The 23,173-nt window shown below is 42.5% G+C and overlaps 1 protein-coding gene across 5 annotated transcripts in view; it reads right to left on the bottom strand.

Moving 5' to 3' along the window:
• The window catches only part of ppp1r13ba (protein phosphatase 1, regulatory subunit 13Ba), a 45,500-nt gene that overhangs the window by 14,225 nt on the left and 8,102 nt on the right, over nucleotides 1-23,173 (bottom strand). For 3 of the 5 annotated variants that reach the window (XM_071382156.1, XM_071382158.1, XM_071382159.1), the window contains exons 2-7: nucleotides 21,134-21,281; nucleotides 18,683-18,802; nucleotides 16,955-17,025; nucleotides 4,039-4,140; nucleotides 1,237-1,411; nucleotides 449-645 (exon numbers count right to left, since the gene is read on the bottom strand). In XM_071382156.1, the coding sequence (XP_071238257.1) occupies nucleotides 449-645; nucleotides 1,237-1,411; nucleotides 4,039-4,140; nucleotides 16,955-17,025; nucleotides 18,683-18,802; nucleotides 21,134-21,281 (813 nt within the window). Of the gene's footprint in view, nucleotides 1-448; nucleotides 646-1,236; nucleotides 1,412-2,492; nucleotides 2,767-4,038; nucleotides 4,141-8,555; nucleotides 9,114-16,954; nucleotides 17,026-18,682; nucleotides 18,803-21,133; nucleotides 21,282-23,173 lie in introns of those variants that run through there. The other 2 variants (XM_071382160.1, XM_071382161.1) reach the window with 2 other exon arrangements.

Here is a 23,173-nt window from a genome sequence, read left to right as displayed (position 1 = left end):
AGGGAACATGGAACAGAATGGCTGTGAGTCACACCAGGAGGCAGATGGATGGGCAACGTGCGCCCTGTCCTGTCTCTGTTTAACCATGCCCTGGCAGGATGAGGAATGGAGAGACAAAGCTGCACATCTATTATGTCAGCGTCGCAAATATCCTTCAGAATGAAAATGTCAGCCTCTCATCTAATCTCCTCTCCTTCACATCTGCTCTGCAGCTGAATGACATCATCTGGAACTTCCTAACAAAATGTGAATCTGAAGTGCCATTTTATAGTGTCATTGCTTGTTGTATTACGTAAAAATAAATGTCACATCAAGCTTTCTCTCTGATGACATGTACAGTACTTCTGAGCAGACAGTGTACATTATACAGTGTACATTATGCAGTAGTACCCAAAATATACTTTTAGAACAGCCCGAAGCAAGCACACATTTTCTTCAGGAAATGTACCTGTAGTTCCTGGTAGAGTTTACGTAGCTCCAGAGCGGCGGTGCCAGTGAGAGGTCCTCCTAGGGGCTGCAGGCCGTTGAGACGTCCCCTCCTCAGGTCCTCCAGCTGCTGGGTGAGCTGGTCCACCTTCACCACAGCTGACTGCAGCTCTGCCTGCTTCTCCTGGAACTGCCCACTCACATGCTGGATCTCAGCCGCTGCATGAGGAGCGGAGAGGAGACGCAGTACACTGTGAGATACAGACTAGCTGTGTGTTTGAGTGTGTTGGGAGAAATCAAAACATAGATGTTTCAAGTCTGATGGTGTATGAGAGAAGAGTGAATAGAGTGTATTGGAAAGTTGTGGACTGGATGGACAACTCCCCTTTCTCCTGAGTACCAGTATCAGAATGTGTCAGACAGGGTGCAGCCCTGGACGTTATACAGGACAGGACTACACCCTGCTACAGTATGAACATAGGGACTTTAAGGCACCCAGACACACCCAGTTCCAGACCACAACATGGGGAGGGTCAGTTTCCAGGCTCACTGACAGAACTAGGGAAAGAGATGACATCATGGACAGCTGAACGGGGCCTAGATTCCACTATGCTGGGGTTCTCCGTCAGAAGAGGCTGGTGGGAGGAGCTATAGGAGAACAGGCTCATTGTAACGGCTGGAATGGAATGAACGGAACGGTATCAAACTCCGTTCCAATTATTCCATTCCAGCCATTACAATGAGCCTGTTCTCCTATAGCTCCTCCCACCAGGAGGAGTGTGCGTTTGCATCCTGCATCACATGGCTTACACAGGTTGCCATTGATGAGCTTGCTGTAGTCCACCTGGCCCCTCATGGCGCGGATCTTCTTTAGTTTGGCCTCCTGACTCTCAACTCGCCCCTTCAACCTCTGTAGCTTCTCAGCCTCTGACACTGTCTGGCCCTGTCTGTGGTCCTGCTGCTGCAGGTACCTCAGACGCTGCTCCTGAAAGGAGAGGAGGGGAAAGGAGGAGAGGACAGAGAGAGGGAGGGAGGAGAGAGGACAGGAGAGGGCGGAGAGAGAGGACAGAAAAAGAGGACAGGAGAGCAGGGTTGGGTTGGGTTGGAGGAACAGAAGGGAACAATGAGTTACAGATGTGGGGAGGGAAAATGTAGTGAAACATTCCTCCACTTCATTCAAGCACAGTGCAATGACAGATAAAATTACACAAACTGACGCGTGCGCACACGCACACACACACACAATGACCTGCTTTTAGAAATAACTTTCACACACACACACCTCAGTTCGCACAGAAGAGAGTTGAAAGGAACAAAAGATGAAGAGGAATGAGAAGTTAAAGGAAAAAGAAGGTAATAAAAAGGATTGAGAAAAGAGGGAGCAAGAGACACACATTAAATACAATCCTATTCAGCTAACACAGTGGGCCTCAACACACCAGCTCGCAGAGAAGAGAGAATACACCCCAAAAAATTATCTTATCACAATAGGAAAAGGGCTTTGCCAATACATGTTTTTTCCAATACAAAAAAATACCAGCCTTGCAAATAATACTCACATACGTAGAAAATCTAAATAACGGGAAGTGAATCCATACATACCAAATACACACAAGTGGTGGAGTAAGAGAATGAAGGAAAAAGGAATCAGTATGTGAATGAGAGTGAATGAAAGGGATTGCAAGACTACGTGGTGCTGACAAGCATTTTCAGGTCTGCTCTAGAATGAGCAAACACAGTACAGGCTCTGACAGAGAGAGACAGAGTAGGACAGGGAGTGTTGCCTAAACACAATTTACTGTTCAATAGAAGGAGCTCAATACAAACTCACAGATACTCACACACATTAATACACACCGCTAATACACTGAACAAATATGACTCACTAAAACGCTGTGTAGCTTATACAGTCAATCTACACTGAGTCTCTAGGAGTCCACTTCATCACCATTATTACCCTCATCATTACAATCATCCACAGAGTAAGGCATCATGGCTTTTCAAAGAACAGAAAACATTGGAACATTTGCAGTGTTCCTTCAGCCCCATCATAAAATCATATTTACCTTCAGAATGAGAAAAATATCAGTCAAAACCTAACCCACAACCGGATCCAAACTCCTTGTAAAGGAAATGTGATGATCAATGAAACACTAAAGAATACGTGACAAGATGTCCCCTTGATGTCATGAGACACGTAAATGCTTTCCTGGTGCTAAATTAGAGTTTCCAGTATGTTCTGACTTCGATATTCCTGGGAAGTGACCAGTGCGCTGGGTGTGGTAAAATACTGTTCAACCCTCTAGGTTCCTCTCCGTCTTCTCCCCTTCTTGAGACAACACACTTCCTTCTCAGCAGCTGGCTGCTCACTGCTGACCTAATTTCCTGCCGGACATCTAGTCCCTTCCTGTTGTTGTCGCTGGCAACGCACGCAGCCACCTCCCACAATGACCGCACTAACCTTAGTAACCATGGCCTTGTACCTAGATCGTGACTGAACCCATCCTCACATACAAGCTGATCTAGGAACTGCTTGTTGTGTTTAAATGACCACAGAGACCACAACAAGCTGACCACAGCACATGTGACCAGATTAACCACAGACCGTGAACTATATCCCATTCCGTCAACCAATCAAAGAGCAAGCAGAAGCAGAAGCACAGTGGTCAGTAAAACCTCCTTAGAAGGAGGAAACCTAGAGGAACCAGGTTCATCCACTCTTCCCCCTGTCTGAGACCCCAGTAAATCATCTCCCCAGTCCTCCCCATTCTGGCCGGTTACCTATAGAGGGAATAGAGTGCCATGTCAAATGGATCCCTGGTGACATATGTATGGCCCAGCCCAGACAGTGGAAGCTGAGGATCCATCTATAGATCTATAACATATAGACCTGCTCTCTGACCGGGTGTCTGTCCCCCAGCCCAGTGGAAGCTGAGGATCTATATATTACATAACTATATAACTATTGGGCGGCAGGTAGCCTAGTGGTTAGAGCGTTGGGCCAGTAACTGAAAGGTTGCAAGATCGAAATCCCCAAGCTGACAAGGTAAAGATTTGTCGTTCTGACCCCTGAACAAGGCAGTTAACCCACTGTTCCTAGGCCGTCATTGTAAATAACAATTTGTTCTTAACTGACTTGCCTAGTTAAATAAAAAATATATAGATGAGCCTTCTGACCCACATGTTGACTGGCTGGAGCCCACAGAGAGAGGCTGAAACCTGAGCCAATCCAGAAAAACTGCCTGTGACCAATCAGAATGATTTAACCTCTGGACACTCAAACAGCACCGATCCCACAACACAACGAGGCCACGTTCAGTAGGCACCAATTGGATGAAAAAGGGACTGAAATAAAAGGGACTACCCCAGACTTGTCCAATGAGAAAAGCTTTAAAACATTTTGCTACGGCGTGCTCTAATTGACACAGCACAGCCACTCAACTCAGAGGGTAAAAACTTTGAGCTTGGCAGAAATCTCAGAGGTGTAGACACCAGTGGGTTTTCTGAATGCGAGGTCAATACGGTTTGCGGTATTGCGGTTGGAAAGGAGGTTTATCACAGAGAGGTCAATAATGATGTTAATGGTTTATATTATTGTCTGTGTTCTAGTACCTTGGCAACCAGCATCTGCTGTTTGGTCTCGATCTGTTGCTGTTGCCGTGTGGCCATCTCCTGCAGCTCCGACAGAGTCAGCTCCACGCAAGGGTTCCCCACCTACACATACGAGACAGAGAACACGCTCAAAATGTGGGCCCTCTCAACCAACACACACATAAAACATTAGGCAATAGAGTTACAGAGACTGGTGTAGGCAGCAGGAGATCTAAATAACAACGTCAAACAAAGAGAACATATCTGTCTTATGGAAGACAAGTCTCTATAGCATCAAAAAAGCAAAAGCAGAACTGTCCTCTTTGATGTAAAGTTAGAGGACTCATATAGTAGTTTTGTGACATAAAAAATGAATATCAAACAGAATATCATATACATTTTAATATCAAACAGTATGCTCATGACATTTAAAGGTTTTCTGCTGACCCATGATGCTGAGTGCAGGGTGTGTGCCATACAAAGCTATCAAAAAGAATAAGGCGATTCCATGCCAGGACAGGGCAAAAATTATTTGTTCTGGCAATTTTCACATACAAAATTCATTGGGAGGAAGTATGTTTGACATGCTTTTTAATTTGTATTACAAACAATTTAAGAGAAAAACACAATGAAAGTGGCCATTTTAGGCCCTTTTTAGACCTACTGTATACATGTCTCCTGTAAGACCCTGTGATCTGTACATGATACAGACATCATCTTGGTGTCATTATACTCCTTATAGTGTGCTCTCAAATATGTAGTATGTCTAGATTCAGATTTTTTTTAAATAATAAAATAAAATCACATTAATTTATTCAACATTACAAATATTAATAAGAATATCTCAAAAGTACCCTTTTTGATTTCGCTTATTTTTTAGACATATTGGTTTGGAACAATATACTTTTAATTACATTATCCATTTCATACATAGCAATTTACGTTATAGGTCAGGGTTCCCCAACTGGCGGTCCATGGGCCGAATGTGGTCCAGCAGTGATTACATTTGCACCCCCAAGTTTTCAGAGCTAAAAAAATCAAATAATAATTATTGTAAAAACACCAACAAATCAGCTCCAAGTGACTTTATTTTTTGAAAATCTGTTACAAAGTATTCCCACACACAATAGAGCGATATAACTGATTGTACAAAACATTAAGAACACCTGCTCTTTCCATGACATAGACTTTAAGCCTTGAGACAATTGAGACATGGATTGTGTATGTTTGACATTCAGAGCATGAATGGGAAAGACAAAAGATTTAACTGCCTTTGAATGGGATATGGTAGTAGTAGGTGCCAGGCGCACCGGTTTGTGTCAAGAACTGCAACACTGCTGGGTTTTTCATGCTCAACAGTTTCCGATGTGTATCAAGAATGGTCCACCACTCAAAGGAGATTCAGCCAACGTGTGGGAAGCATTAGAGTCAACATGGGCCAGAATCCCTGTGGAACTCTTGACACCTTGTAGTGCTCAGATGAATTAAGGCTGTTCTGAAGGCAAAAGGGGGTGCAACTCAATATTAGGAAGATGTTGATTTACGAGCCTAATGTTTATACACTCAGTGTATACAAATGTAAGGAAGGTTTGAAATTATTATGCTTTAGTCAAATATTATACCTGTTTGGGCTTCTTGCGGTCACATCGGCCCATGGCTGAATCTAGTTGATGATCACAGTTGTTAGGTCATTAACCAATCACAGCCCTCCTTTAGGATTGCACATTCAGCAAATTGCAAGCAGAAGGAGTTCCCTTTAAATTCATTTTCCCATTCACTGTGTTGGTGGTTCTCCTAAAATTGCTCATAATTTCATAATTAGCAGAGCACACTCTGTAAATGTGATGAACTTGTAGAGTATATTGTTCCAAACAATAGGTCTTAAAGCTGAGATCCATGAAAGGTGAAACAGCGCCACTGGTCACCCCAGGTGCAGTTGTTATTGTTTTTTGTTGTTTTTTTTGAAAAGTAGGAGATGAGCATCCAGCAACGTAATAAAAATATTGCAGTACTCTGCTGTTCTATCGCATGTGCAATGATGTCCGAGGTAATAACGTCTTTGTTGTTGTAATTTCACCAACAGAAGTGGTAGTTTGACCGCATCGGATTTCAACTTTAAAATTAACAAAAAGGGTACTTTTGAGATATTTATATTTACAGTACCAGTCAAAAGTTTGGACACACCTACTCATTTAAGGATTTTTCTTTATTTTTACATTGTAGAATAATAGTGAAGACTACCACAGCATTCTGCATCGATACGCCATCCCATCTGGTTTGTGCTTAGTGGGACTATCATTTGTTTTTCCAACAGGACAATGACCCAAAACACACCTCCAGGCTGTGTAAGGGCTATTTGACCAAGAAGGAGAGTGATGGTGTGCTGCATCAGATGACCTGGCCTCCACAATTACCCGACTTCAACCCAATTGAGATGGTTTGGGATGAGTTGGACCACAGAGTGAATGAAAAGCAGCCAACAAGAGCTCAGCATATGTGGGAACTCCTTCAAGACTGTTGTAAAAGGATTCCAGGTAAAGCTGGTTGAGAGAATGCCAAAAGCTGTCATCAAGGCAAAGGGTGGCTACTTTGTAGAATCTCAAATATAAAACATATTTTGATTTGTAGAACACTTTTTTTGGTTACTACATGATTCCATGTGCTATTTCATAGTTTTGATGTCTTCACTATTATTCTACAATATAGAAAATAGTAAAACATAATAATACATTTTAAAAACTTGAATGAGTAGGTGTCCAAACTTTTGACTGGTACTGTATGTTGAATAAATTGTGAATTGTTTTATTTCAGAATCTAGACATACTACATATTTGAGAGCACACTATAAGGAGCAAAATGACACCAAGATTATGTCTGTATCATGTACGGTTCACAGATCATAAGGTCTTACAGGAGGCATGTACATAACAAATATTTGTCATAGAAATTTTAAAAGCATTTAAAACATCCTTCCCATCCTTTTTTTACCTTTATTTAACTAGGCAAGTCAGTTAAGAACAAATTCTTATTTTCAATGACAGCCTAGGAACAGTGGGTTAACTGCCTTGTTCAGGGGCAGAACAACAGATTTTTACTTTGTCAGCTCGGGGTTCGATCTTGCAACCTTCCGATTACTAGTTCAAAGCTCTAACCACTAGGCTACCTGCCGCCCTCAATGAAGTTTCTATGTGAATATTGACAGAATAATCTGAGATACCAAAAATATTTTTGGGCTGTCTTGGCATGGAATCGCTGAATAATGCTTTTTTTTTAAGAAAAAATTATAATAATTCTCAGCGCACGCAAGTATGCTCACATCACACGGTGCTCACACACCAACAATCTTCATTGGACCACTAGGAAATGTCTGTTTGCCTGAACAGGAAGCTTTTAGTCCTGCCATGTCCTGTGATTGTGTGTAGTCACTGATTAACAAACACAATACTCGGTGTGTGTGTGTGTGTCTGTAACAATGAAAGGTGCCTCTAAGTGGTCCATTCAGTCATGCATCAGTCAACGGAACTGTCAAGTGTTGCCTGTCACATCAAGAGTTCCTGGAATACATGACAATACAATTCAACAGTGGAACGTTGCATCCATCCCCAGAAGGATGGATAGAATGAGTACTACACTGATCATTATAGACTAGTGGGCCTATGGGCAGAGTTGCCCTCATTCAGCAACAAATTCTTCTCATCAGTCAAATGGGGTTTGAAAAGACCACAGAAAGCAGGCTTGGTTGCATTGTAACAGAGCTGTAGAGTAATTTAACTGACATAGCTTCAAACAGACGTTAGGCTTTGACGATATCAGTACTGTTCTAAGTACCTGCTGTCAGTCTTTTAACGCGTCTGTCAATGTCAGTTAAACAGCAGGAAAGCAGGAGTCAGTCAGGGTCTAATGCAAGGTAAGGGAAATTGTCAAAAATGCTACAGTGCATTTCCGTCCCGTCAAACCATGACATAACTGCTGATATTAGAAAACAAGTGTAGGATCAGAATGCTGCATCACCCCTCCTACCATATGAAGGACCATGCCACAGTAGTGTACCTTCAATGTTTCATCTATGGGAATAGACATAGCTGCCGACTATAGCACAAAGTTTAAGTCACATTACACATGAATGGGGATCCTAAGAATAAACATGTAGGCTTTAAATAACAGAACATATCTTACACATTTCAATTGCACACAATAAATGGACAGCTATGCCAATATTTCAATGCAAAAATCAGTGCCACTTCACAATACTTCTATACAACATTCATTAAATTATGCAATTATGGCATTACATGATTATTAAAATCATGAAAAATGCTGATATTCAAAATATTCTCTTATTTGCTTTTTATTCCATCCTTATGTTACATAACATATACTTTTCTCCGCTCAGGATATATACAATGAAATGCTATACAAATCAATAACACCACATGGAAAGCCTTATAGGCAGAGACAACGATGTGACTGACCTGCACCGAGAAACTTCACACCATGACAAAACATCAAAGCTATTTAATTTAAATAGGTTTTATTACCTGGTGGGCGTCCCATGTAATTCTGCAAGATCGCACCTTCATTTTGCTGCATTGTCCTTCAACTGTAAATTCCTGTACAGCCTCAACATGTTTCCACTCCATTTTTTCTAGCAAATAGTTCCCCTGCTAATCCAGAAAATGTAGCGCCGTATTGGCGCCACTGAATGACAATGACAATGCACTGAATGACAATGCACTAATGCACTTCCTCTGGCTCGAGGAGCGCGGTTGGTTAGTCCCCTGCTGTCCCGGTTACAAGCGTTCGCACGCTGATCTACAAATCAGTAAACAGAGGGGGCGAGAATCAACGGGATAGTTGTCACATCTATTTAGGCCTGGCGGATAACGGATCGTATTTGTCTTTCTCTGTATGTCCCAAATGTTTCTACAACAAAAACCCCTATCTCAATGTAAAAAAATACGTAGGCTAAGAACATCTAAAACATGTAGCCTATCAAAAGCGCCCATTCTTCGTCGCTGACGTGACTTTGTGACAGCATACATTTTTCACCCCTGTGCAGGTTTTGTTCCAATTTTGACGTGCCAGCAGTTCTTTCCACTACTCCCTCTCCTCTCTCTGCTGCTGGAGCCAGACTGCCGGACGAGTACACCCCCCCTCCCTCTTCCAAGCTCCTGCTGCCATAAAGTCCCTGCGCCACAGCTGTCTGGCAGACAGAATCCGGGACCCTCCAGATGCGCACAGGGATTTAGGGGAAACCTTGTATCATTCACAAGCTTTCATGCATCATATTCTAAAATTGCTGTGATCTCAGGAATAGGCACACTGATTACACTTCTAGCATGTAAATGTAATTCTCAATAGAGCCTCAGAGTCAAGGCTTTATCATAGTCCAAAAAGCAATTTCTCCAACTGCCAGGAGATGCGCATTCGGGCGTTGGGCGAGGGACCAAAATTGCAACAATCACTCCTGTGTTCCAATGGCATGTTGTGTTAGCTAATCCAAGTGTATAATTGAAAAGGCTAATTGATCATTAGAAAACCTTTTTGCAATTATGTTAGCACAGCTGAAAACTGCCGTGCTGATTAAAGAAGCAATAAAGCTGTCCTTCTTTAGACTAGGTGAGTGTCTGGAGCATCAGCATTTGTGGGTTCGATTACAGGCTCAAAATGGCCAGAAACAAATAACTTTCCGCTGAAACTCAGTCTATTCCATGCGAGAAATTGCCAAGAAACTGAAGATCTCGTACAACGCTGTGTACTACTCACTTCACAGAACAGCGCAAACTGTCTCTAACCAGAATAGAAAGAGGAGTGGGAGGCCCCGGTGCACAACTGAGCAAGTAGTTTAATAAACGGACGCCTCACAAGTCATCAACTGGAAGCTTCATTAAATAGTACCCGCAAAACACCAGTCTCAATGTTAACAGTGAAGAGGCGATTCCGGGATGCTGGCCTTCGAGGCGGAGTTCCTCTGTCCAGTGTCTGTGTTCTTTTGCCCATCTTAATATTTTATTTTTATTGGCTAGTCTGAGATATGGCTTTTTCTTTGCAACTCTGCCTAGAAGGCCAGTATCCCTGAGTCGCCTCTTCACTGTTAACATTGAGACTGGTGTTTTGCGGGTACTATTTAATGAAGCTGCCAGTTGAGGACTTGTGAGGCGCTGTTTATCAAACTAGACACTCCCATGTACTTGTCTACTGTTATGGGATTTTTATGAATAATGACTAAATTATGTATACATTTGACTTAGTATTATAACTAAACAGAATACTACTATGTTACTGTATGGATGTATGAATCTTATTATAATCATAATGCTGAATATAATGTGTGTAATTTTAATCAAGAATTAAAACAAGGACTGTCTGTTCCTTGTTAGAAACGAATGGAGTTATCATCAGACAGGCTGGAATGATGTGTTCCTTACAGGACATTCTGTCTCTACCCAGGGAGGGGAGAGACCTTGGGCTGGTTGTAGATTGTTTAACAGGTGGCAGACAATGTAAGAAGGCTGTGAACTGTATTGCCATTGTATCCGAGAGGAGGAAGGACATTTTAAAACCTATGACGTCATTTTTATTATATAACCTGATGTAAATTGTACTATGGGGAGTACTCTCGAGAATAAACACTATTGATTGATTGATTTTGAGACTGGTTTCTGTCCATTTTATGCAAATAAGTATCTTACAAAGTCTTATGAATGGGCAGAGTGTTTTAATTGAATTGGTTGATGAACATATAGGAATGAAATTCCTTTAACATCTACTTGCTCGGTTGTGCACCGGGGCCTTTACATTAAAAGAAAAAAGTGTGTTATGTGTTTCAAGTATACTTTTACAAATACACTCCTACCAACTAACCACATCAGCTATTGTAATTAGCAATGTACAGGTTACCTTGATTGACCAAGGAATCTTCTCAGCCAATGTTAACATGCTATTTCCAGTACATGGCAGTTGTTGCTGGAGCAGCAATATACAAGTAACACTTTTGAGAACTGTGCAGCATTGGGATCTCACAATTTAGTTGTTCACATGAAGGTAATAAATTACCATTTCAATAAAATGTGCAATATGTAATTAAAAGTACAACATTATTCAGTTTGAAAATGAAAACATTTGAATAAGTTAAATGTCAGGAACAATATATTCTAAATCAAAACTTTAGCTGCAGAAAAGGATGCTGGGTAATATGTACATTTTGATGTCAATGGTGTGTAGCTGGTGCATGGATGTCAGGCGCAGGAGAGCAGAGATGAATGGACAAGAATGTTACTTAGGCAATCATAATACAGAACGCAACCTCGTCACAACACAAATGCCCAAAGAACAAGTGAGGTGGCACAAAGTAGAAAACCCAAGTACAAAGTACCGGCTGCCACAAAGCACGGGTATAAAACAAAACCCGGCGCAAACCAGCCGGAAACGTGCCAACCTTGACAAATAAATAATACCCCACACAGACATGGAGGGAACAGAGGGCTAAATACACATAGTAATGATGATGAGATGTAAACCAGGTGTGCAGGAAAACAAGACAAAACAAATGGAAAATGAAAAGTGTAGGGCCTCAGGGGTGGCGCAGTGGTCTAGGGCACTATATCGCAGCGCTAGCTGTGCCACCAGAGACTCTGGGTTCGCGCCCAGGCTCTGCCGCAGCCGGCCGCAACCGGGAGGTCCGTGGGGCGACGCACAATTGGCCTAGCATCGTCCGGGTTAGGGAGGGTTTGGCCGGTAGGGATATCCTTGTCTCATCGTGCACCAGCGACTCCTGTGGCGGACCGGGCACAGTGCGCACTAACCAAGGTAGCCAGGTGCACGGTGTTTCCTCCGACACATTGGTGCGGCTGGCTTCCGGGTTGGAGGCGCGCTGTGTTAAGAAGCAGTGCGGCTTGGTTGGGTTGTGTTTCGGAGGACGCATGGCTTTCGACCTTCGTCTCTCCCGAGCCCGTACGGGAGTTGTAGCGATGAGACAAGATAGTAATTGCTAACAATTGGATACCACGAAATTTGGGAGAAAAGGGGGCAAAATTTATAAAAAAGGAGAAAAAAAAGAAAAAAGAAAAGTGGATCGGCGATGGCTAGAAGACTGGTGACGTCGACCGCCAAACGCCGCCCGAACAAGGAGAAGAACCGACTTCGGCGGAAGTCGTGACTGTTGGTGCGTTTTTGAAAGTATACTTTAAATATATTTTGTGGTGGGTCAGAAGATTACATACACTCAATTAGTATTTGGTAGCATTGCCTTTACATTGTTTAACTTGGGTGAAACGTTTTGGGTAGCCTTCCACAAGCTTCCCACAATAAGTTGGGTGAATTTTGGCCCATTGCTCCTGACAGAGCTGGTGTAACTGAGTCAGGTTTGTAGGCCTCCTTGCACGCACATGCCTTTTCAGTTCCTCCAACAAAATGTTCTATAGGATTGAACTTTGGAAGTATGCTTGGGGTCATTGTCCATTTGGAAGACCCATTTGCGACCAAGCTTTAACTTCCTGACTGATGCTGCTTCAATATATCCACATAATTTTCCTTCCTCATGATGCCATCTATTTTGTGAAGTGCACAAGTCCCTCCTGCAGCAAAGTACCCCCATAACATGATGCTGCCACCCCTGTGCATCATGGTTGGGATGGTGTTCTACGGCTTGCAAGCCTCCCCCTTTTTCCTCCAAACATAATGATGGTCATTATGGCCAAACAGTTCTATTTTTGTTTCATCAGACCAGAGGACATTTCTCCAAAAAGTACGATCTTTGTCCCCATGTGCAGTTGCAAACCATAGTCTGGCTTTTTTATGGCGGTTTTGGAGCAGTGGCTTCTTCCTTGCTGAGAGACCTTTCAGGTTATGTCGATATAGGACTCGTTTTACTGTGGATATAGACAGTTTTGTACCTGTTTCCTCCAGAATCTTCAGAAGGTTCTGTGCTCTTGTCACAAACCCATCCATCTGGCCCACCCTGCCTGAGCCCTGCTCTGTTGTAGCCACAGCTCACTCCCTTACAACACAGCACATCCAGTAGCAGGTGCATTTGGAGGCAGCAGGAGTAATGACCATAAAGCTCAATTCAGCGTTCAGAGCCAGAGAGCCATTAAAGTCCAGGCGGCCCATTATGACATATTTTCAAACCTCAGTTGATTGACTCTTATCGAGGCATGGACACATGTTACAACGTAACACAACTATTTTGTCTCCTCTGCTGTGAACACTGCAGCAAGCTTTTGAATACATCCACTAGCAGGTGCAAGTGGGGACTTCAATCCAATCGGAGTTTACTGTATGTGAAAAATAAAGCAGGGAGTGTCCACTGTCCAGTAAGACCACCTGTTATTTTATCACTTCTGGCCTTATGAACAAGATCCACTGGAATTCTGACCACGCCGACAATGATCAGACTCATCCCCAGAACAGCCCAAGATCCCACCCAGCACAGCTGTGAACACACACAGAGCCAGACGGTCCAATGGCTGCCATGACCAAACTAAGCTCTCCACACTTTATGTCTAAGGAAGGTAGGACTGGACATACAGACTCTGTATTCCAGAGAGAGGGAGAGAGGGAGATAGAGAGGGGGTAGAAAGAATCGAAGGGAGAGACACTGAAAGAGAAATAATGAGAAGAGCAAAAAGGTGCTCCACTAGCCTGTTTCTCCACTAGCCTGTTTCTCCACTAGCTGAACTTCACACGGGACTTGTGATAAACATTTATTCTAACCGCTTTCTGAAGTTTTAGCAAGATCTGCAGGCTGACTGTCTGAGGCCGGTAACACATAAAGTAGGCCTACATATAAATGACAAGACACACACTTTCCTGACAGTGTACTACTCCACCCTGTGAGACACTGATGATGCAGAGAAATATGAAAGTGCTAAGAATCAACACGGTACAGTAGAGTATACAGTAATACAGCAGTGCCACTAACACATAGCCCTCCACCACAAGCTCATGGGTGTCCCTCCCTCCCTCCCACCCTCCCACACACACCACACACACACAGCCACGTATACACACACCCACACACACAGAAATCATAGTCATATCTCGGATACACAACTTACCCCTAGAATGAATTCACACCTTCCTTTGCCAATAAACAGAAGGGAAAAACAAAGCCAATTCCACAAGAGGACTGACTGTTGAGACTGATGGGTGAATTCAGTGACAGACCAGGAGAGTCTGGCTGCATGGCCACAGCCCACGAATAATGAGACCAAAGAATGCATCCCAAATGGCTCCCTATTCCCTTCCTACATAGTGGACCACATAGAGAATAGGGTGCCATTTGGGACACAAACCAAGAATCCTCTTAACACAGTTATGTCATAAGACTATTGTAATCCATGAGGACTGACTGACTGAGATAACCAATCCTGAATAAAAGCACTCACTCATAACTAAAGGTAGATGCACTGTTGCTAAAAGTGCTACAGTTACTATGCTAAATGAAAGTTATCTGCTTCTTTTAAAACATTCATGGCTGAATCTGAACTCGGACATATGCGTGTGTAACTACCTTTAGATTACACAGTGAGTGATGGATGAGTATGTCAGGTTAGGACTCAATCTGAAGATGAGAGTTTAAGAACACCAGAAGATAGCAGGTACTGGGACATAAAACCAGGTCAAAAGGTCATTCGATAAATCAGAAAAACCCAACCAGGAAGAAACTACAGTACAGGCATAAAACTACATCAAAAGTGGAGAAACAAATCACATGTTTCCAAGCAGCAGTAATCATGTAGTTGTTATATAGTAAATTGTAATGGAACAATTCATAAACTGTGAAACTAAATTTAATTGCTTTTGAGCACTGCCTGGGGACAGTATCTAGCAGAAGTTATTCACATTTGACACAAAATAATACCAAAGAAAGCAGTAAGGATTCCAGCATGGGTCAGAGATGCCAGACAGTAGTAAGTTTATCTCCTGCTTACACATGGACAAATTCTAAGGGAACTGTAATCATGCCTGTCACTAAGCCTTTTTCTAATCCTCTACACTCTACAAACAGACACACACACACTCGAGCACACTCTAACATGCACACACACACACACTCACTCGAGCACTCTAACACACCAAATCGTTGCCGCCACTACAAAATATGATTTTTTTTAAATAAAAAAATAAAAATTTGCCGTCAGGGATTGGGAGACTAGTCAGGATCGAGGGAAAGATGAACGGTGCAAAGTACTGAGAGATCCTTGATGAAAACCTGCTCCAGAGCACTCAGGACCTCAGACTGGGGCGAAGGTTCGCTTCGGGACTGTAACGGCCTCTTCATCCGAAGAGGAGGAGCAGGGATTGAACCAAACTGCAGCGTTGTATTTAGACATAATGAATTTATTTAAGTGTAAACGAAAAACACGAACTTCACTTGAATACTTACAAAATAACAAAACGAATGTAGACAAACCTGAACATACGAACTTACATATAACACGAAGAACGCACAAACAGGAAAAATGACTACATAAAACGATGAACGAACGAAACAGTCCCGTATGGTGCAAACAAACACAGACACGGAAGACAACCACCCACGACAAACAATGTGAACACCTACCTTAATATGATTCTCAATCAGAGGAGATGAAAACCACCTGCCTCTAATTGAGAACCATATTAGGTACCCATTAACCAACATAGAAACAGAAAACATAGACTGCCCACCCAAACTCACATCCTGACCAACTAACACATACAAAAACTAACAGAAAACAGGTCAGGAACGTGACAGGGACATGTCTCTGAATGTCCTTGAGTGGCCCAGCAAGAGCCGGGACTTGAACCCGATCGAACATCTCCGGAGACACCTGAAAATAGCTGTGCAGCGACACTCCCCATCCAACCTGACAGAGCTTGAGAGGATCTGCAGAGTAGAACGCGAGAAACTCCCCAAATACAGGTGCGCCAAGCTTGTAGCATCATACCCAAGACTCGAGGCTGAAATCGCTGCCAAAGGTGCTTCAACAAAGTACTGAGTGAAGGGTCTGATTACTTAGGAAAATGTGATATTTCAGTTTATATTTTATAATACATTTTTATAAATTTATAAAAACATGTTATTACTTTGTCATTATGGGTTATTGTGAATAGATTGATGAGGGGAAAAAGCAATAGAATCCATTTTAGAATGAGGCTGTAACATAAAAAAATGTGGAAACAGTCAAGGGGTCTGAATACTTTCTGTATATACTAAACAAAAATATAAACACAACATGTAAAGTGTTGGTCCCATGTTTCATGAGCTGAAATAAAATATCCCAGAAATGTTCCATACGCACAAAAAGCTATTTTTCTTAAATGTTGTGCACAAATTTGTTTACATCCCTATTGGTTAGCATTTCTCCTTTGCCAAGATAATCTATCCACCTGACAGGTGTGGCATATCAAGAAGCTGATTAAACATCAAGATCATTACACAGGTGCAACTTGTGCTGGAGACAATAAGGTCACTCTAAAATGTGCAGTTATTGTATGTCACACAACACAATACCACAGATGTCTCAAGTTGAAGGAGGCTGTAATTGGCATGCTGACTGCAGGAATGTCCACCAGAGCTGTTGCCAGAGAATTGAATGTTAATAAGCCAGCTCCAACATCGTTTTAGAAAATTTGGCAATATATCCAACTGGCCTCACAACCGCAGAACACGTGTAACACTCACAAACACACAGAGTTTTAGTGACCCACTATGAAATCTCTAGGAGTGAGTGACCAAGGAAGTCCTTGGCATTACAGTAAAAACTCTCTGGTGCCTATTTGGCCCTATGTATAGGAATTATTAGGACTTGAAATGCCAAATCATGACGTCATACAGCCTTCCTTCCCATTCACACACACGCAGGCAGGCATTATGCCAGGAAGTGTGTTTGGCTAGGTGATTTACTGCAGTGTGTGTGTTTTTTTGTTTGTTTGTGTTGTGAGGACTTACCCTTTCTTCACAAGGCTGGTCTGAGCTCCCTCTACTGCCTCTGTTGGACTGTTCCTGAGAGAGCTGGCTCCCTGCATTGGAAACAAGGACAAGCACATCAGACACTGTGCAGACAACTAGTCACTAACACAGCATGGATACATAGCAGTACAGCATTAAAAATATACACAGTGTACAAAAAATTAGGAACACCTTCCTAATATTGAGTTGCACCCCCTTTTGGCCTCAGAAGAGCCTAAATCCGTCGGTGCACGGACTCTATAAGGTTTCGAAACCGTTCCACAGGGATGCTGGGCCATGTTGACTCCAATGCTTCCCCCAGTTGTGTCAAGTTGGCTGGATATCCTTTGGGTGGTGGCCCATTCTTGAAACAAGCTATTGAGCGTGAAAAACCCATCATCGTTGCAGTTCTTGACACAAACCGGTGAGCCTGGCACCTACTACCATAACCTGTTCAAAGGCAGTCATGAGGAAGGAAAATTGTGTGGATATAATGAAGCAACATCTCAAGACATCAGTCAGAAAGTTAAAGCTTGGTCGCAAATGGGTCTTCCAAATGGACAATGACCCCAAGCATACTTCCAAAGTTGTGGCAAAATGGCTTAAGGACAACAAAGTCAAGGTATTGGAGTGTCCATCACAAAGCCCTGACCTCAATCCTATAGAAAATTTGTGGGCAGAACTGAAAAAGCGTGTGCGAGCAAGTAGGCCTACAAACCTGACTCAGTTACATCAGCTCTGTCAGGAGGAATGGGCCAAAATTCACCCAACTTATTGTGGGAAGCTTGTGGAAGGCTACCCGAAACGTTTGACCCAAGTTAAACAATGTAAAGGCAATGCTACCAAACACTAATTGAGTGTATGTAAACTTCTGACCCACTGGGAATGTGATGAAAGAAATAAAAGCTGAAATAAATAATTCTCTCTATTATTATTATTATTATTATTATGACATTTCACATTCTTAAATAGTGTTGATCCTAACTGACCTAAGACAGGGATTTTTTTATTAAATGTCAGGAATTGTGAAAAACTGAGTTTAAATGTATTTGGCTAAGGTGTATGTAATCTTCCGACTTCAACTGTATAACGAGGAATAAAGTGACTGTGCAACAGAATATATATATATATATATATTTGTAAAAATATGAATCACATTTATATTTGGCGTACCCCCGACGGCATTGCGCGTACCCCAGTTTGGGAATACCTGGTCTACAGTATAGATAGCTAACGTGATAAGAAATAGTGAACAGTGGTAAAGCTCCTCTCTTTACTACAGGCTAATTCATTCACAGAGGCCAGTTCCAACTTCCCAGGCCTTTTTTACACCCCCAGTCAGGCCCCAGTCAGATCCCAGTCTCCCTGCCCTCCACCCCTGATTGGGCCACAGTCAGGATCACACAACATGTTATCGTGTGACTCCAAGTTTACTTCTATATGATGGTTATTATATCAATATTTGCACATAAGTGTTTCCACCGACATTTCTCGCATAATGCATTTTACAGACACAAGAAAATCCAACCTTGTCTAGCGTATTTTGTCGACATTTAGAAAATTTACCGACAAATGTTCTGTTTCCATCAGGCCTGTCATGACATTTTTTATACAACATTACTTGCGTAAAAAAATTGGATGGAAACCTGGAAAGAGACAGTAACGGAGTTTGCAAGAGCACAACCAGATCTGGGACCAGGCAAGGTCTACCAAGGCCAAGTCACCCACCCTGGTCGCTGCTCTCTGAGGGGGAGTCTTCGTGTCTCAGATAGAACCTGACCTCCATCCTCCTGGGACCCCACTCCTGCAGGTGCTCATACATCAGGTGGTCAAAGGGGATCACTCTCTCTGTGGAGGACAAGGAGAACAGAGTTATAACATATTTCTATTATATACAATACTAATAAGGGGAAAACTCTCTCTGTGGAGGACAAGGAGAACAGAATTAGAATATAGTTATATTATATACAATACTAACAGTTGTCTCACTCTCTCTGGGCGGGAAAAGAAAACAGGAGTTGTTGTTAGATACATAGACTTGGGTGATTATCTATTGGTGATTGTAAAGTGACATGGTGGGTTGATTGCCCCTCAGCCCTGATCATCATTAGAGATGAAATAAGTGCGTTCTATTAATAGAATGGATAAACGACATAAGCCCCCATGGCTAAACTCTGGTACTGAAGCACTGTATTGTGTTGTGATGAAGAGAGAAGAACCCATGACAGTCAGGACAACCTTGCCAATAGCTAGTTACTATATTTTCCCCTCACCTGTGAAGTCATTGAAATAGAATTACTAGAACACACGATTCACTGTCTGTCTGGGATGTACAGGCCAGGGTTTTCCTGGATCAAAAATGTGTTTAGGTGGGGGGGGGTCTTGTTTTTTATAGTCTTTTAATGTTAATCCTACACATTTCTCCATGGAGTTGTGAGCAATTGTTTCAGTTTGAAAGCACATTTCCTGCAATTTTATGCATTTGCCATGGCTAATAGTGTTTTATTTTGCTCAAACATAATAACAAAATCAATACTGCTAAATTCATTGTTTTGGGATGTTTCAATTCCCCCTGACTATTTAGCTTTCATTTTGGTGATGGTTAGTTCTCAAAGATTATAAAAAATATATACAGTACCAGTCAAAAGCTTGGACACACCTACTCATTCAAGGGTTCTTCTTTAATTTGACTATTTTCTACATTGTAGAATAATAGTGATGACATCAAAACTATGAAATAACACATTTGGAATCATGTACTAAGCAAAAAAAAGTGTTAAACAAATCAAAATATAAAGTTCACCTACTCTGCATCTCAAAGACACGGCGGTTGGAACCAAAAATCTCAAATTTGGACTCAGACCAAAAGACAGATTTACACAGGTCCATTGCTCGTGTTTCTTGGCCCAAGCAAGTCTCTTCTTCTTATTGGTGTCCTTTAGTAGTGGTTTCTTTGCAGCAACTCAACCATGAAAGCCTGATTCACGCAGTCTCCTCTGAACAGTTGATGTTGAGATGAGTCTGTTACTTGAAATATGTGAGGTGCAATCTGAGGTGCAGTTAATTGCCGATTTCTGACGCTGGTAACTTTAATGAACTTCCATTCCTGTGATGGTCCTCATGAGAGACAGTTTCATCATAGTGCTTGTTAAAGTGCAGTCTTTGCGACTGCACTTTAAGAAACTTTCAAAGTTCTTGAAATTTTCCGGATTGACTGACCTTCATGTCTTAAAGTAATTATGGACTGTCATTTCTCTTTGCTTATTTGAGTTGTTCTAGCGATAATATGGACTTGGTCTTTTACCAGATAGGGGTGGTATACAGAATATAGCCCTATGTTGTCACAACACAACTGATTGGCACAAATGCATTAAGGAAAGAAATTCCACAACTTAACTTTTAACAAGGCACACCTGTTAATTGAAATACATTCCAGGTGACTACCTCGTGAAGCTGGTTGAGAGAATGCCAAGCGAGTGCAAAGCTGTCATCTAGGAAAAGGGTGGCTACTTCAAAGAATAAACAAATCAAAATCAAATATATTTTATAACACTTTTTGTTTACTACATGATTCCATGTGTTATTTCATAATTTTGATGTATATTATTCTACAATGTAGAAAGTAGTAAAAATAAAGAAAAACCATGGAATGAGTATGTGTTCAAACTTTTAACTGGTACTGTATATAGGTCATTAACTTTATATCTGGTTTTAGTTGTTTAAGTTTACACTAAAAGTGTTTTTCCATCACAAAAATGTATTTACACTGTTTGTCCCGCCCAAGGTTTTCAATGGCAGATAAATCCCTTTAGGCTGCCTGAGGGAGGGAGCTGGGCCATGGAAAACATTTGTCAAGGGAGGAGAGTTAGTGATTACCCAAGTAAGAGATCTCAATGATGTCTGGCTGTCAATGATGTCTATTTGCCTGTATATACCAAGACATTCAGTTAAATAGATGAATCTAAAACTTGGAGATCACTAAAATGTTCGTAAAAAAGTCATGAAGCAGAGGCAAATTATAAAATAGTGCTTTCCTAAATATCTGAAAAGCTAAGATTTTTAACTTGTCAGCTCAACACCAGTCAGTCAGGGAACCATTAAACCAGTGACTTAAACCCAAAGGTTATGGGTTGAAGGTGAGGTTTAAAGTCAGAGATTAAAGCCGAAAGTGTCACATACCGTTGCCCTTCCAGACATCAGTTAGGTGACAGCCACCTTCTCCGGCCTCCTTACAGAACTCTACCACGTCTTTACAGGTGGTCTCTGGGGAGATGGGCACCTCTGTCAGCATCTGCTGGCTGTCGCTCAGGTACACTGTCAAGATCATCTACAGAAGGGAGACATAGAGATATAGCTTGTCAAACATACTATACATCTCTGACAAGGTATAGCCTAGTCACATACTTATTTGCCCTAGCAAACTCTTCTATTGTAGTAATACCAGACTACTGGTAATATCGGATTAGCAACTATACAACATACATATGGCAGAAATGTTAATGCATGCAGAATCTCCCGGGTGGCGCAGTGGTCTAGGGCACTGCATCACAGTGCTAGCTGCGCCACCAGAGTCTCTGGGTTCGCGCCCAGGATGGGCTGGGTTCGCGCCCAGGCTCTGTCGCAGCCGGCCGCAACCGGGAGATCCGTGGGGTGACGCACAATTGGCATAGCATCGTCCGGGTTAGGGAGGGTTTGGCCGGTAGGGAGGGTTTGGCCGGTAGGGATATCCTTGTCTCAGTATGTAAATAATAAAAATAAAAAAAAAATGTAATAAAATGTATGCACTCTACTGTAAGTCGCTCTGGATAAGAGCGTCTGCTCTTGGCCGGTAGGGATATCCTTGTCTCAGTATGTAAAAATGTAATAAAATGTATGCACTCTACTGTAAGTCGCTCTGGATAAGAGCGTCTGCTAAATGACTAAAATGTAAAAATGTAACCCAGAGAGGAAAACTCTTGTATTACAGGAAATGTCCCCTTAACTCTGGCTGTCCTCTAGCCTAAATACATTTCCATCAGATGCTTTGCCTCAAAGTCAGAGGCAGTCAAGAGGGAGAGACACTATTGATGACATAGCTGAGCGATAGACATTAGAGGAGAGATATTACGAGCACAGACTGCCAAGACAACATGCTTAGAGTAAGACAGTGATTTGGTATGTGTCACGTTCCTGACCTGTTTTCTCTTATTTTTGTATGTGTTTAGTTGGTCAGGGCGTGAGTTGGGGTGGGCATTCTATGTTATGTGTTTCTATGTTGGTTTAAATGGGTTGCCTGATATGGTTCTCAATTAGAGGCAGGTGTTTGACATTTCCTCTGATTGAGAACCATATTAAGGTAGGATGTTCTCACTGTTTGTTTGTGGGTGATTGTATCTCGTGTCTGTATGTCTACCACACGGGACTGTTTCGTTTTGGCATTCGTGTATGTAGTCTGTTCCTGTTCGTGCGTGTCTATGTAAGTGCTCAAGTTCAGGTCTGTCTACGTCGTTTTGTAATTTATCAAGTATATTTTCGTGTTAGTGTTCGTTTACGTCTTGTTAAATAAATTCATTTATGTCCTATAACCACGCTGCACTTTGGTCCAATCCCTACTCCTCCTCTTCAAGCGAAGAGGAGGAGAAAGACCGTTACAGAATCACCCACCAACCTAGGACCAAGCGGCGTGGGAGAAAGCAACAGCGATCGCAGGATTCATGGACATGGGAGGAAATATTGGACGGTAAGGGACCCTGGGCTAAGGTTGGAGAATATCGCCGCTCTCTGGAAGAGATGGAGGCAGCGAAAGCCCAGGAGCGGTGGTATGAGGAGGCAGCAAGGAGACGTGGCTGGAAAACCGAGAGGAAACCCCCAAAAACAATTTGGGGGGGGGGGGGGGGAGGCTAAAGGGTAGTGTGGCGAAGTCAGGTAGGAGACCTGCGCCAACTCCCTGTACTTACCGTGGAGAGCGAGAGTACGGGCAGACACCGTGTTACGCAGTAGAGCGCATGGTGTCTCCTGTACGTGTTCATAGCCCGGTGCGGTACATACCAGCTCCTCGTATCTGCCGGGCTAGATTGAGTATTGAGCCAGGTGTCATGAAGCTGGCTCAACGCATCTGGTCTCCAGTGCGTCTCCTCGGGCCGGCATACATGGCACCAGCCTTACGCATGGTGTCCCCGGTTCGCCTACATAGCCCGGTGCGGGTTATTCCACCTCCCCGCACTGGTCGGGCGACGGGGA

This window comes from Salvelinus alpinus, chromosome 34, assembly GCF_045679555.1.
Source record: "Salvelinus alpinus chromosome 34, SLU_Salpinus.1, whole genome shotgun sequence".
Classification (NCBI taxonomy): domain Eukaryota; kingdom Metazoa; phylum Chordata; class Actinopteri; order Salmoniformes; family Salmonidae; genus Salvelinus; species Salvelinus alpinus.
The sequence above is the reverse complement of the archived record's forward strand: the minus strand, read 5'-3'. Positions and strand labels throughout refer to the sequence as shown.